This window comes from Hyla sarda, chromosome 2 (assembly GCF_029499605.1).
Source record: "Hyla sarda isolate aHylSar1 chromosome 2, aHylSar1.hap1, whole genome shotgun sequence".
Classification (NCBI taxonomy): domain Eukaryota; kingdom Metazoa; phylum Chordata; class Amphibia; order Anura; family Hylidae; genus Hyla; species Hyla sarda.
In genome coordinates, this window is record NC_079190.1 from 41,300,391 (window position 1) to 41,315,284 (window position 14,894).

Consider the following 14,894-nt stretch of genomic DNA (forward strand, 5'->3'; position numbering starts at 1 on the left):
TTAATAGCGTCAGACAATCCTAGTCTGAACTGATACCTAAGGGCTGGATCATTCCAACCTGAAGCCGTGCACCACAGTTCTCCTCTGTGCTGTTCTCTTTCCCTGCTTAAGATTGACTAGCTGCGATTCTGCAAAGGCTGCACGGTCTGGCTCATCATAAAGAAGGCCCAAAGCAGAAAAGAAAGCATCCACTGAACTTAATTCAGGAGCTGAGGAAGGTAAGAAGAAAGTCCACTCTTGAGGGTCTCCTTGCAACAAAGACAATAGAAGTCCTACTCTCTGGTCCTCTGTGCTAGTAGACTGTGGTCTCATGCGAAAATATAGCTTACAACTCTCTCTGAAGACAACAAATTTATTTCGGTCACCTGAAAAATGGTCAGGAAGATTAATTTTAGGGTCACTTGAAACAGCTGGAGGACAGACCACTGACTGACCATTAGCTGTCTCCTGAGCCTGAACCCTCTCAGCAAGAGAATGCACTAACTGGGTTAATCCCTGCATTTGCTCTACTAAAGCAGTCATTGCTTCCATCATAGCAGATGCAGGTACTAGTTTGGGCCTGTGAAAATGTCACGTATGGGCAGGGAAGGAGTGCTCGCTAAGCTCACTCGTGCCCCTGTCTACTTGTCCGCCTATCCTAAATGATAGGCCGGCAACTGGTCGACAATCCCTTCCTAAATAAGTGAGTTGTCAAATGTCAACACAATAAAATACAATAATGTCAGTTGTCAGGAGCAACAGGGAAACAAGCAACTAACAAAGACAAACTAAACATACACACATAAAGTCAATGTCAGTCAAACGGAGTCGAGCCAGGAGTGGGAAGAGGTGCAGAATCGCTATAACAAAAGAGAAGTCAGATAGGAAGCCAGAAGTCAAGTTGCCGGGTATACAAGGGAATAAGGAAATGCTAGCTACTCAGGTAATGACCAGTTTCACAGGCATCTTCCCAGTGTCTGATGCCTGGTAATATAGGGAGATGCACATGTGGTCAATCAGTAGCTAGCCACTCAGACAGCAGTACTTAACCCAGCAACCTTGCAATAACACCTTGTCAGCACCTGTTAACCCTGCTGGTGCTGACATAACCCTCATAATTGTAAAGTGTAGCATAATTTGCTGATGTAATATAAAAAATATTATTAGTATTAATATTATTATTATTCACTTCACACCCTGATGATCAGCAGGTGTGTCAGGGATGAGTTGATCAAATGTTCAGTAGTGGTCCTGGTGGGGAAGAGTTGATCAAATGATCAGTAGTGGTCCTGGTGGGGAAGAGTTAATCAATTGATCAGTAGCGATCCTGGAGGGGGTGAGTTGATTAAATGATCAGTAGTGGTCCTGATGAGGAAGAGTTGATCAAATGATCAGTAGTGGTCCTGGTGGGGATGAGTTGATCAAATGATCAGTGGTGGTCCTGTTGGGGATGAGTTGATCAAATGATCAGTAGTGGTCCTGGTGGGGATGAGTTGATCAAATGATCAGCAGTGGTCCTGGTGGGGATAAGTTGATCAAATGATCAGTGGTAGTCCAGGAGGGGAAGAGTTAATCAAATGATCAGCAGTGGTCCTGGTGGGGATAAGTTGATCAAATGATCAGCGTAGTCATGGAGGGGAAGAGTTAATCAAATGATCAGTAGTGGTCCTGATGGGGATCAGTTGATGAAATGATCAGTAGTGGTTGACTCTCGGGGTTAAATTGCTCAAATTATTGGCAGGGGTATTGGTGATGAGATGATCAAGTATTTTACCCTAAGGATGGTCATCAATGTTTTATTTCAGAAAAGCACTTAAACCATAAAGAAATTAAATATACTCCAAGGGTGACACCTTCACAGGAGGTCCACCAGCAGCATGTAAAAATAGATACACACCATGAAGACATAAGAGGATGATACTTTTATTGGTCTTCATTGAAATTCACAGACAGTACTGTTCAGGCATGTGTGATTTTATCCATTATTCCTAAACAGGAAAGTTGCACACTGATACAGGACGTTCCATGTTAGTAAGCTTGTATATGCTTCTCTGCAAGTGATTCTACAGATAAGGATACATTCACAGCTTGGAAAGGTAGAATACCTACAAAATCACAATTTGAAAGGTTCAGTGTTTCTCGTTTACAAATATATATATATTTATACCGTATATATATATATATATATATATATATATATATATATATATATCATTTACCACATGGAATACCGCACCCTAAACAGCTTATTATTACTGAATGCAAAACACAGAACATGACTTTATGTTTTGGCTAAAATGCTGATCTATTGAGCAACATACAATGCATACGGTTTAATATTGTTTTAGCCAGGTAAGTTAGTCACTAATGCAAAAGCTACTCTATCTAGCTTTCAGATTAGTCTCATGTTAATAACAAAAATACTCTAATATAAACTAAAGTTAAATTAAAAGTCAGGCCATCAGTTCGGTGAAGTCGCACACCAATAATATATGTACAGGTACCTGTAAGTTAATATTTCTATAAGAAACCATAATACTAGAACGTGTCTTCACACAAAGGACTTACAAAGGGTTCACTGGCTTAAATGTTTCCAACATGTCCTTTAGACATCTAAGAAAATAATGGTAATAGGAGTCTAGTGCTGGTAATCTCACTAAGGAATTACTCAAAATGTTAGTTTTGCAACATTTGGAAGTCCACAGTTTGGAGACCACTGTCCTAGACAGTACAAGAGAAGGTGCTATAATAACCCCCTTCTGTGACATCACTTTCAGACCTACAGCTATTGGCTGAAGGTGATTGGCTTCACTTATAGCAGTTTCCTTTCCTGGGTCCTAACAAAGGCTCCAAGTACTCAATCATATAAGCAAATGTCAATGTCAAAAGTAAAGAAAATGATAGGCAACTCACTATTAGAAGACAGGAAATGGAGAGGATAGTCTGACCGATGAGTCAAATGGATGAATAGGTGAAAGCCAAAAATAGAACAGAAGACAACAAAGAAAACACTGGAAGGTTCTCAGTATCTTTCCCTATTTTTTCCTCTATCATCCCTAATCTAAACTTATTTAAAAAAAAACTAAGCTTGCTGCCCCTGTAAGATCCCTGCACTAGCCCTAGACTAAACTATGCAAAAGAACCAAGCAGAAGGCACTAAGATAGACCAAAGACCAAATTCAGAATAACATGAACAATAAACTCAAGACAAAGTAATATTACAGGTCATAGGCACTAGGTTCTGGAGGTCAGAAGTTGATAGATGTATTTATTTCGATTGCCAGATTTGGAGTTAGGAAGAAATTTTATCCCTAAAATGAGAAAAATCGGCTTCTATCTCATAAAATTTTCTTGCTTTCCTTTGGATCAGCACTATAGGGCAATATGTATTTTTTCTGCCATACAAACTATGTAACTAAATGGAACCCAATCATCCGGAACTGAGCAAACCATAATTATTCATCTGGAATCAGACTACTGCCTAGTGTTTAAACAAAGGAGAAGGAGAAATAGCTGGAGGATTTCTGCTATACATAACAGTAGTGAAGCTTTAGACAGAAGTAAGAAAAAGGAAACAGTAACTGACTATTGGATGACAGGAACCGGAGATGATAGTCTAAATGATGATAAAAATGGATCAATAGGCAACAGCCTAAAATAGAACAGAAGACAACCAAGAAAACACTGAAAATAGCAGCTGTATGTAACAGCAGTGAAGCCTCAGCCAAAAACCGTAAAGCAGTAATGTCAGAGATGGAGGTGTGTTTATTGCAACTTCTGCTGTACAGATGAGTAATGTGCAGCAGTAGATGTCACTGTCTGTCAGGTTAGGAACCTATAGCTTAGAAGAGACCCTGTGGCCAACCCCCAAAAAAGAATTATTGTCATTAAATGGGCACTCTCATAAAAAGTTGCTATTGCAATCCTTATGGTTAATAAAAAAATCTTTCTAACATACTTAGATTTAAAAAAATGAAGTTTTCTCTGTTTTATTTGTGTTTAAAAAAGCTGCCACTAGGTGTCTCCCTACTTTTGCCAGGCCAGCAGCAGGCCAAAGTCCAAACACAGGAAATGCAGCCTTGAGTGCTGAGGGGTGTGTGTCCAGCCTTATCCAATCATAGCTCCTCTCACACTTAAAGGGGCACTCCGGTGCTTAGACATCTTATCCCCTATCCAAAGGATAGGGGATAAGATGCCTGATCGCGGGAGTCCTGCCGCTGGGGACCCCCGTGATCTTGCACACGACACCCCGTTTATAATCAGTTCCCGGAGCGTGTTCGCTCCGGGTCTGATTACCGGCGACCACAGGGCCGACGGCATGTGACGTCACGCCTCCGCCCCCGTGTGACATCACGCTCCGCCCCTGAATGCAAGCCTGTGGGAGGGGGCGTGACAGCTAGGGGATAAGATGTCTAAGCACCGGAGTACCCCTTTAACTCCCCTGTATGGCTTCAGATCATGTCACGCCTGCTGGGGAACACCCCTTCCCAGTCTGTGAACCTGAACCTGAGGCTGAGCAGAAAATACAGAGCTATATCAAGGCAGAAAACTAAAAAATAACAAAAATAAAGGCAGGGGGTGGTTTATCATGATTGGGGCAGTGAACTGGGAGGATTATAACATTTATCAAGTTAATGAGAGGTGCTCTTTAAATAGCTTAGGGTGCCCTTATCACTTAACTTTTTACAGTTTCTTGATACGCTCTTCCAATCCTGAGATAGGGTTTATAGTTTGTCTGAAAATTCCGGGAATCAGTCAGATGGATGTGAACCTAATTTTAATAATGGGAGTGATGTGGTGATGGGCGGGATTATAAAGTCAGAAGGTCTGAATGTTTTACATTAAGGGGCATGTATGCCTAAAACACACCCTGTACCACTACAGCCCCACCCTCACCTGACTCCTCCCCTTCACTCCTATTATTAAATTCACGCCCATCTGACTCCCTGAATTGTCAGACAAACCAACATATCTCCGGAACAGGAAGGTGTATCAAGAAACTGTAATAAGGTATGTGATCAGGGTGCCCAAAGCTATTTAATAATAATGCAATCTCATTTATTGAGGTTGGCCACAGGTCCTTTTTGAAGAACACATTGAAAACCAGCATTTGAGGAACCCATGTGAATGACTTTAGTTATGTCCATTTATACCATTATACCCCACAATGATGGAACCTTCTCAAGTGTCAAAATGACATGTCATGAAATGTTAAAACCGGAGAACCCCTTTAATGATTGTAATGGGCACAACGTGTGTCACAACAATAAATTAGTCATCAGCTATGGTATAGAATCCAGCACATTTTACATAATATTATAGACAGTAAGTGCTTTAAAATGCTTCTTATCCCATCCAAAATACACGTATCAAAGAAACAGAATTTTAGACAACAGAGCTTATAGTAAGAGCATTTGACAAGATGTCCATTGAGACATCCCTTCTTGAACTGATGGACTCGTGTCTTTTCTCAACCATAGTAACCAATGTATCTTTCCCTTTTACGCTAACCAAGGGTTCAACTATAACAGCTCTGGCTCTAGAACCTAAAGACAACATTATTGATACTGGTACAGGTCTTCTAAGATCATTGGAGGAGGTTGATCCATATGGGCCATTGTGTTTGAAATCCGCGGATCCACAGTGTTTTATTGAATTCACTTTATACAGTTTAAAAATGCTTATGGTAGATCGATTTCCATGTGGAAATTTTCTGCAACCTTGGAAACAGAATAGTAGAACCTCATTCACTTAGATCTGTGGTCTCAAACTGTGGCCCTCTACATGTTAGCAAAACTTCAATTCCCAGCATGCTCAGACAGCCAAGGGCTGTCTGGGCATGCTGGGAGTTGAAGTTTTGCAACATCTAAAGGGCCACAATTTGAGGCCACTGACTTAAATGATACTGTCAGCAGCATTTACGCTACATGTGAAATTAATCTAAAAAGTACAGAGCACAACATAATGCCAAAATAGTGCTGTTGGACCCATCATGGCCCCTGCTGTGGTAGACCCTGGACTTATTTCAGGTCATAGAGTCACCTTTCACCATGTTCTCCAATGGAACTATGTATTTGGCTTTTTGCTTACTTTTTTCTTATTCATAGACTTCGTTCACATGTAGTATTTGGTCAGTATGTTAAATGGGTACTCCGGAGCACAGAGCAATTTCCGCTCCATGCATGAATTACTGACGACCATGGAAAAAACCTGAGGCCAACACTCCCTTCCATGTATCTCTCTGGGAGAGACGATGATACACAAATGCTGTATCTCCATCTCTCTCTCGTAGAGATACATGGAGGGGCATGTCGGCCACAGCTTTGTGCCGTGGTCAACAGTAATCTGTGCACAGAGTGGAGGTCACTCCATGCATGTAGAGAGCTGGGGTGCTGGGCAGGAGATTGTGGGGAGTCCAATCAGACACTTGTCCCCTATCCTTGGCACTGGAGTACCCCTTTAAGCCAAAACCAGGAGTGGAACTGACACAGATAAGACTAAAATGGAAAGATCCCCACTTTTTTCTGTGCCGTGGTTAAAAAAGCTGACCAAAATACTGACCAAATCCTGACCAACATACTTTGTGTGAACCCAGCCTTACATTGTGAAACTGAATCAAAAATAGTATGAGGTTTGAAGATGATTTCCCTTTATAATGTAAAAATTGCCCTAAACTAGTATATCGGGTGTTACAGTACTATCTGCATATGACGATTGTTGATTTGTTCCTAAATGAAACAACTTCCTGAATAGTCTTTATTAAAAAAATTATCATGTAGCTGCTACTCAAAGAAAGAGAAGATAAATCCCTCAGACAGACTTTCTGCTCTAGACTGAACTAAATTATATTTTGGCCTTATGTACATTTGGCTAAATTTACATTTGGTTAAAATTTTGAAGAGTTTATCTGTGTAGGTAACATCTGCTATGCCTCCAATACAAGGCAAGAAGGCGAGATTTTACAAATCTCTTCCACATGCTGTGGACTTTCCCTGTATGAAATATAAATAAGTAGTGGGTTTGTCACAGATTTTAATAGCAGATTTTGCCAATGTCAATGTAGCAGCAAAATCACGGCAAACGTGGCATGGAACACGTGGATTTTGCTGGTTATTTGCCATGGGTTTGAGGTGAAAGTTGCATTAAAAAAATTCTACTGCATTTGGATCTGGTCTTATTCTGATGTTTTTCTTTAAAGTGTACCTGCCATTTGGAAAAAAACCTTTGAAATTTCCTACAGACATGTCAAAAGTGTTGATCAGCAGGAGTCTCAGTGTTCAGACCCCCATTGATCAGGAGAACGAACCGGGAGAAGTCTGTGCTGCCATGCACTCCTCTTTGTCATGTGATCGAGACACTCTCATACACTTACATCGAGAGTTTGTCTCGATCACGTGACACTGAGCTGGAAGAGAGCTTGCTGAGTGCAAACTTCTCTTGGCTTGTTATCTTGATCGTGGATGTCCGAACACTCAGACTCCTGCCGATCAAAACTTTTGACATGTGGCTAGGACATGTAAACAGTTTTTCCAAATGACAGTGCCCATTTGACTAAAAAGCTTAAAATGACACAAGTTTGGAAGCCCAGGAATTATAAAGGACTTAACGCCCTCAATAACACCACCTTATTACACATTTTGGAGGACATAGAACTTTAGTTTGTTTTTTTACGAGGAAAGAGATGGTATGGTTTTTCTGGAAAATTTTGGCTGTTCTCAAAAAGCACCAAAGAACAAAACATTCCTTTTTGTGCAGCCATAAAAATGTGTAATACCAATTAAAAAGTACTGTCCAGAAGAAGACCAGTGTTGTTCATTAATGCCATTTGATGACCCAGTATAGAGCCCAGTCTACACAGTGAATTGTTACTTTCCCCATTGGTGATATCCATAAAAGCTTCTAAGGTGTACCTGTGACAGTTAGATTTCATCCATGGTATGGTAGACAGGGAAGCTATAATGTTCAAGTAAAAAAAAAAAGGATAAGATTAGAAGCAAAACTCTGGTGAGCGTAACAAATACTTGGCTCCTCAAAACTATCTAGCAATTACTGTTCTAGGTCTTGGGTTTTAAAAGCACTAAAAATACTATCATGGGCTTTACTTGTGCACAAAATCTCACATACTTCCATTTATGCAGGCACATCAAATTGTAGAGGTTCACTATTTGGATGCACGCTGACCTATCTGCCGAGAACAGCAGAGGAACATACCTGCATAAGGCCCTGTTGGTGGACAGAACAGAGATCAAAGTCTACAGACAAAGCAACAAAGACAATGCTGGACCAAAGTCACTGGAAAACTAATGTGGGAGTGGTACTATTGCGGTGACATGTTTATTGTAAGTGCCCTTCCCTTTGAATTCGTAGACGTTCTTTCTCAACTTGAAGACGTTCCTTCTCTATGTGAAGCTTCTCAGACTCGAACTTTAAGAGCTGTAGCCTCTCCTTTTCTAGCTGAAGATGTTCCCTTTCCAGTTTTAATTTTTCAGCTTCTATGTCCAAGGGCTGCAAAACAGTCTTTTCCGCCGGCACAAAATCATTCTCCAGATTGGTCTTCTCTGCGTGCATGACTTGTAGCCTGAGCTTCTCTCTTTCAATCTGCAAGCGCTCTTTCTCAAGCTGCAGTCTCTCGTGCTCCATGTCTAGATGTCGCAATCGCTCTCTTTCAATTTGCAGTCTTTCCTTTTCTACTTGTAGTCTCTCGGCTTCGATGCTCAAACGTTGTCTTTCCATCTCCAGCTTCTGCTTCTCTAGGTTAATAAGTAGGTGGGAATCTTTATAGGGAATTCTGGCTATAGAACTTAAGGTGCCAAACTCCTCGATTCTGGGAAACTCCTCAGGAAGGTCGTTTTCTTCTCTAGAGTCAGGCAAAACAGTCGACAACATTTCATCTTCTTCCATTTCAAACTAAGGGAAGAAAGAATAAGAAATACTTATTGATTGATTTTAAGATATTTCATTTTCCAAAGTCTTCTTAAGAGCATCTTGAAGATGACCTGATTTGTGCAGCATATGAAAAAAGTGCTACCCTAATTTGTGTAACTTTTTCCACATTGTGTATGGGACATCATACTCAAAATATGCAAACAATGGAGTACATAGATAGAGCTTTACCATTACTGCTTATAGATTACTATATGTTGCCCTACAGCACTAAAAGTAGGGTTGTTTGATTGTATCTTCTTTCGTAACATAGAGATATTCAGGATGGCACCACCAACTTTCCCAATCAGGTTCACATTGATGCATGGACTGTTGCTTCATAAACTTAAGGTACCGTCACATATAACCAGTCTTACGGAGGTACGAGGAAGTATAAATGAGGATAGGCTTCATTAACTCACAAAAATACTAGATAAAAAGCATCCTGCACTCACCGCTAGGTAATACAGTTGATGCTCCTACATGGAGGACACCGGAGGACCAGATATTAGAACATCCGTGGGCACTCAGGCCTCTGAGCGCCCACGGATGTTCTAATACCTGGTCCTCCAGGTAGGAGCGTCAAGTCTATTACCCAGCGGTGAGTGCAAGATGCTTTATGTTTAGTATTTTTGAGAGTGATTATATCTTCTTTATATTGATGCAGAAGAAAAATCCACATTCAAGATGAAGTGGCTCTATCAAAAATGAAAATAAATCCGTCTTGGGGCTTGAACAGAAATGACTGAAAGGAGGACAAGATGGCAGTGTGACACTCAGTCCAGTTCCCCTTTACTTTGTATTAGAAACATTGAGGTGTCTATTAGAAGAAGCAAAGTGCAGGTTCTCTATCCATTAGAAAAGGGCATGATGCTAAATTGAGCTTGGGGCTTACTTCTTATCATCAGCATAAAGGTGTACTCCGCCCCTAGACATCTTATTCCCTATCCAAAGAATAGGGGATAAGATGTCTGATGGTGGGGCGTCCCGCCGCTGGGGACACCAGCGATCTCCCTGCTGCACCCGGCATTCATTTAGAGCGTTAGGTGCAGCACTGGAGACTCATGACGTCACAACGGCGCCCTGCTTAATGCAAGTCCATGGGAGGGGGCATGACAGCCATCACACCCCCTCCCATAGACTTGCATTGAGGGGGCATCCTCGTGACGTCACGAGCCTCCGCCCTGCATCGCCAGTCATCCTACATGGAGCGAAGTTTCCTTTGTGCACTGGATGTCTGGGGTGCCGCAGCCACCTCTATGACAATTCAATTCTATAATCGACATGGAGAACTCATAAACTTTAGAGCAGATGAAAAGATGTGCACACAGAGCATGTAAGGAACCTCTATATCACTCAATGGGAAAACCATATGGTGCTGTGTGTGTTGGCGCTGTTTGGTGTTTTAAAGGGTTACAGGATACAAGATGACTTGCTCATAGGTGGGGATCTGACCACTAGAACCCCAAACAATCATGAGAATGAGGATTAATTCTCCCACAAATTAATTGAGTGGCAGCACGCATGTGCATCCCCGATCCATTCACCCTCTATGGGACTTGTTGAGTTCGACACTCTGCAATGTTTGGAAGTCCCATAGAGAATAAATGAAGTAGTGGATGTGGCTTAATTCACTCAGGGGACTATTGACCTCCATTCTAATATTGGTGGGTATACCGGCTTTTGGACTACACCAACAAGCTAGCTCAGAGGATAGGGGATAACTTTTAATTTTGGGATAAAACCTTTATAAGGGAATATGTCAACTGTATGTACTGCAGACACAATAAAGGCAAACCTCACCTTTCTTGGAGCTGATGGTGGTTTCCAAACTTATAAAATATCCTTTTTATTTTATTTTTTATTTAGCCAAGTAGACGTGGCGAGCTGCTCAAGTGCCACAGCCTGGCATGACTTCTCGCTCACCCCCACCTCCTAGCACATGATTGACTGACACTCTGGGATCGATTACAATCAAGTAGAGGCTGGAAGGTAAGGGCGAGCGAGGAGGTATGCCAGGCACTTGAGCCGCTTGGCCCCAGCTCTATGTGTTGCACAATGAGGGACGTATATGCCTAATACACACCCTCTGACTGTATCACCTCGCCCATCACCTGATTAATTATTAAAATTGTGTTTACACCCTTTTAACCAATTTCCTGAATAGTCAGATAAACTATAAGGCTTCATATTTTGTGAACAGGAGGGTGTATCAAAAAATGGTTAAAAGGTGTGTGATCAGGGCGCCCTAAGCTAACTTTTTCATGTTGGTCACAGATCCTCTTTAAAGGGGTATTCCAGGATCTTTTTTTATTTGCCTATGCTACAGGGGCTGTAAAGTTAGTGTAGTTGATAATATAGTGTCTGTACCTGTGTGTGACGGTTTTCTCACAATTCTTCTGTGATTATCGCCCCAATATTTATTTTTAACAGCATACAAAATTTCTCATGTCTCCCGTTGCAGTGCGTCAAGACCTGACATCACTATTCAGGTGATGAGAGGGAGCCTGTCCTGCTTCAATATTGCAACAGCTGTAGGCCCCCTGGTTAGAAAACACTGTGTTTCAATGGGCGGGGTGGCTGATGTGTGGGAGGAAGGAAAGTGATCTCAAACTTTCATGCATGGAACTGTGGGATGTGTAGTTTAGAGAACAAAATCCAACAGGAAATACACAGTTCTGGCAGGTGAGTACTAAAATCACCTTATGGTGGATAACCCCTGAAATTTTGCAAAAGCATTAAATTTGGAAATCCAAGCAATCGAATCGCGACCAATCCACATGTGATGATGCATCCTAGCAATTTGCCAGCACTTTTTATTGTAGGACAAGTTCTTTAACAATACCACATTGCATATTCCATTTCTGTACCTTTTATACATTTTTATGCATTTACTTCCATAGAATAATCCTTGCTTGTTATCTTGGAAAACACTCAAAATGGAAAAATGACAAATGAAGGATCACTGCTGTTTCTTACTGACTTTATGGAGAATATTTCATTTGCTTTTCTACTACACACAAAAATCTCCTGCTGGTGCCTTTCAATAGCCTTCTTGTGAGAAATACCGCCTGCCAAGCAGATCAGGAGCAAGAGAGGATACTGATGTTTTTAGAACCGCTCTGTATTTTCATTGTGTTTTACTTGGTGACTATGACGTTATTAAGACACTAACCCTTTATATTTTTTTTTCCTTTTTATTTGTCTCTTATAAAAAAATATGGATGTATAATTTACTAACATAATGTTATGATCTAATTATAATATTATTATTCCCGTTTATGATCACGTCCTATTGTAGGACTAGTCCCAAGTAATCTATGCTCCAGATTAAAGGAGTATTCCACTCACAGACATCTTATCCCCTATCCAAAGGATAGGGGATAAGATGTCTGATGGTGGGGGTCCCGCCGCCGTGACCCCCCACGATCTCTGTGCAGCGCCCGTGACGCACCCATCATTTTAAACAATATGTTTAGAAAGCTGGGTTTGGGTGGCCGGAGACGTGATGTCACACCATGCCCCCCTGTGATGTCACACTATGCCCCCTCCATTCATGTCTATGGTGTGGTGATGTCTCCGGCCGCCCAAACCAAGAATGCCGCCCAAACCAAGCATTCTAAACATATTGTTTAGAATGCCGGGTGCAGCACGAGCACGAGTGCTGCACAGAGATCGCAGGGGATCCCAGCAGCGGGACCCCCGCGATCAGACATCTTATTCCCTAACTGTGGGCGGAGTACCTCTTTAATGTTGACCATGGATCCCATTTGCAGGCTACTCTACATGAATTATCTTTTGTTGCTGTTGTTATACATTCTCTATATATATATTCCAAATTATAAGACCAGGAAGAATATTTGCATTAAAGGGCTAAAGATCTTTAGCCCCAAACCCATGTTAGCAAGGAGGTTAGTAAACACCGGATTCCTTGATGGCACTTATTGTTGGAGTCAGTAGTTAGAAGCATAATAGTTAAACTGTGCAATATTATTTTCCCTTGTTCCAAATTATTATGCAAATTATATTTTCCTCATTTACCTAAATAATTGATGTAAATAACAGTCAGCATAATTCTCATGTTATCAACTATTAAGAATACAATTCAAATTTTATTGAACAAACCTCCTAATAATAACAGTATTTTTTTTAAACATAAAAAACGTACAATGCGCTGTTCCAAATTATTACGCACAGTAAGTTTCAAAACACTTTATAGGTTGTAAAGAACTGAAAATTGTTATTTGTTGTGTTTGCAGCATATTTACTGAAATCAAAAGCTATTTCAAATAAACTTTTAACATTTTAACTTTTTAAACATTTTAACAGGTCACGTTACATTTTAACATAGAACCCCTTTTGATAGTAGCTTCACAAGTCTTGCATCCATTGAACTTGTGAGTTTTTGGACAGTTTTTGCTTGAATTTGTTTGATGTCAGAACAGCCTCCCAGAGCTGCTGTTTGGATGTAAACTTCCTCCCACCCTCATAGATCTTTTGCTTGAGGATGCTCCAAAGGTTCTCAATAGGATTGAGGTCAGGGGAGGTTGGAGGCCTCACCATCACTTTCTCTCCTTTTAACCCCATGGCAGCCAATGATGCAGAGGTATTCTTTGCAGCATGAGATGGTGCATTGTCATGCATAAAGATGACTTTATTATCAAAAGCATAGTTCTTCCTTCTGTACCAGGGAAGAAAGTGGTCAGTCAGAAACCCCACATACTTTGCAGAGGTCACCTTTACACCTTCAGGGACCCTAAAGGGTCCGACCAGCTCTCTCCCCATGACTCTGGCCCAAAACATAACTCCACCACCGCCTTGCTGACGTCGCAGCCTTGTTGGAACAGGGTGAATGTCCACCAACCATCCACTTCTCCATCCATCTGGACCATCCAGGGTTGGACTTCACTCATCAGTGAACAGGACTGTTTGAAAATTAGTCTTCATGTATTTTTCTGTCAAATGCAGCCATTTCTGCTTGTGAGCATTGGTTAGTGGTGGACAAATAGAAGGTTTATGCACAGTTGCAAGACTCTGGAGGACTCTACACCTTGATGTCCGCAGGACTGCAGAGGCACCAGAGGCTTCAAATATATGTTTGCTGCTATGTAATTGTATTTTATCAGCTGCTCTCTTGATCCGATGCATGGATCTGGCAGAAATCTTCCTCAATGTGCCTTTATCTGCACGAACCCACCTGTGCTCTGAATCAGCCACAAATCTCTTAATAGTGCGATGATCATGCTTAAGCTTTCATGAAATATCTAATGTTTTCATACCTCGTCCAAGGCATTGAACTATTTCACTCTTTTTGTCAGCAGAGAGATCCATTTTCTTCCCCATATTGCTTGAGAATGGTGCTCTGCTTAATAATGTGGAACTTCCACCTTTAGTAGTTTTTCCTTAAATTGGGCTCACCTGGCAATCTAATTATCACAGGTGTCCGAGATTGTTTTCAGTGATCAAAAGAGCCCTGAGACACAATGTCATCCATGAGTTAAACTGAAAAACAAAATATTTAATCTTTGTGACACTTTAATAGAATTTGCATAATAATTTGGAACAGGGTGTAAAGTTCTAGGAAAACTATCTGAACCCCTTGGAATCACACAATCTATTTCAAAGTGTACCTATCTATTTAAAAAAAAAATTAACACGTCCTAGAGACAAAAGTTTTGTTTGGTTGTTTGATGGCTAGAATGAGCAGAGAATGAAACTCATGGCTATGGGCTACTCTCCCTATTATCTGTGATGGCAACCAAGCCTGTGCCATAGACTTACATTGTAAGCTAGTATCAGTCATGTGGCATAGAGCCAGGAGAGAATTCTCTCAGTGTTCTTTTTTCTCGGCTTGGTCTGAACACATATCAAAAGTTTTTAAAGGGACAATGGTTTTGTACTGTTCATGTCTTGGATTGAGCAAACTGAGTAAACATCCACAGTGCAGCAAGAAAGGGTCAGTAAATATCTTTGTTAATGGCTTCTCTAAAAGA

The 14,894-nt window shown here is 41.0% G+C and overlaps 1 protein-coding gene across 3 annotated transcripts in view; it reads right to left on the reverse strand.

Annotated features, from left to right (window-relative positions):
• Window positions 1–1,852: 1,852 nt before the first annotated feature.
• The window catches only part of MSANTD4 (Myb/SANT DNA binding domain containing 4 with coiled-coils), a 33,046-nt gene continuing 20,004 nt past the window's right edge, over window positions 1,853–14,894 (reverse strand). For 2 of the 3 annotated variants that reach the window (XM_056561607.1, XM_056561608.1), the window contains exon 4: window positions 1,854–8,886. In XM_056561607.1, coding sequence (XP_056417582.1) covers window positions 8,314–8,886 — 573 coding nt within the window. In that variant the 3' untranslated portion in view covers window positions 1,854–8,313. Of the gene's footprint in view, window positions 8,887–14,894 lie in introns of all 3 variants that reach the window. The other variant, XM_056561609.1, reaches the window with a different exon arrangement.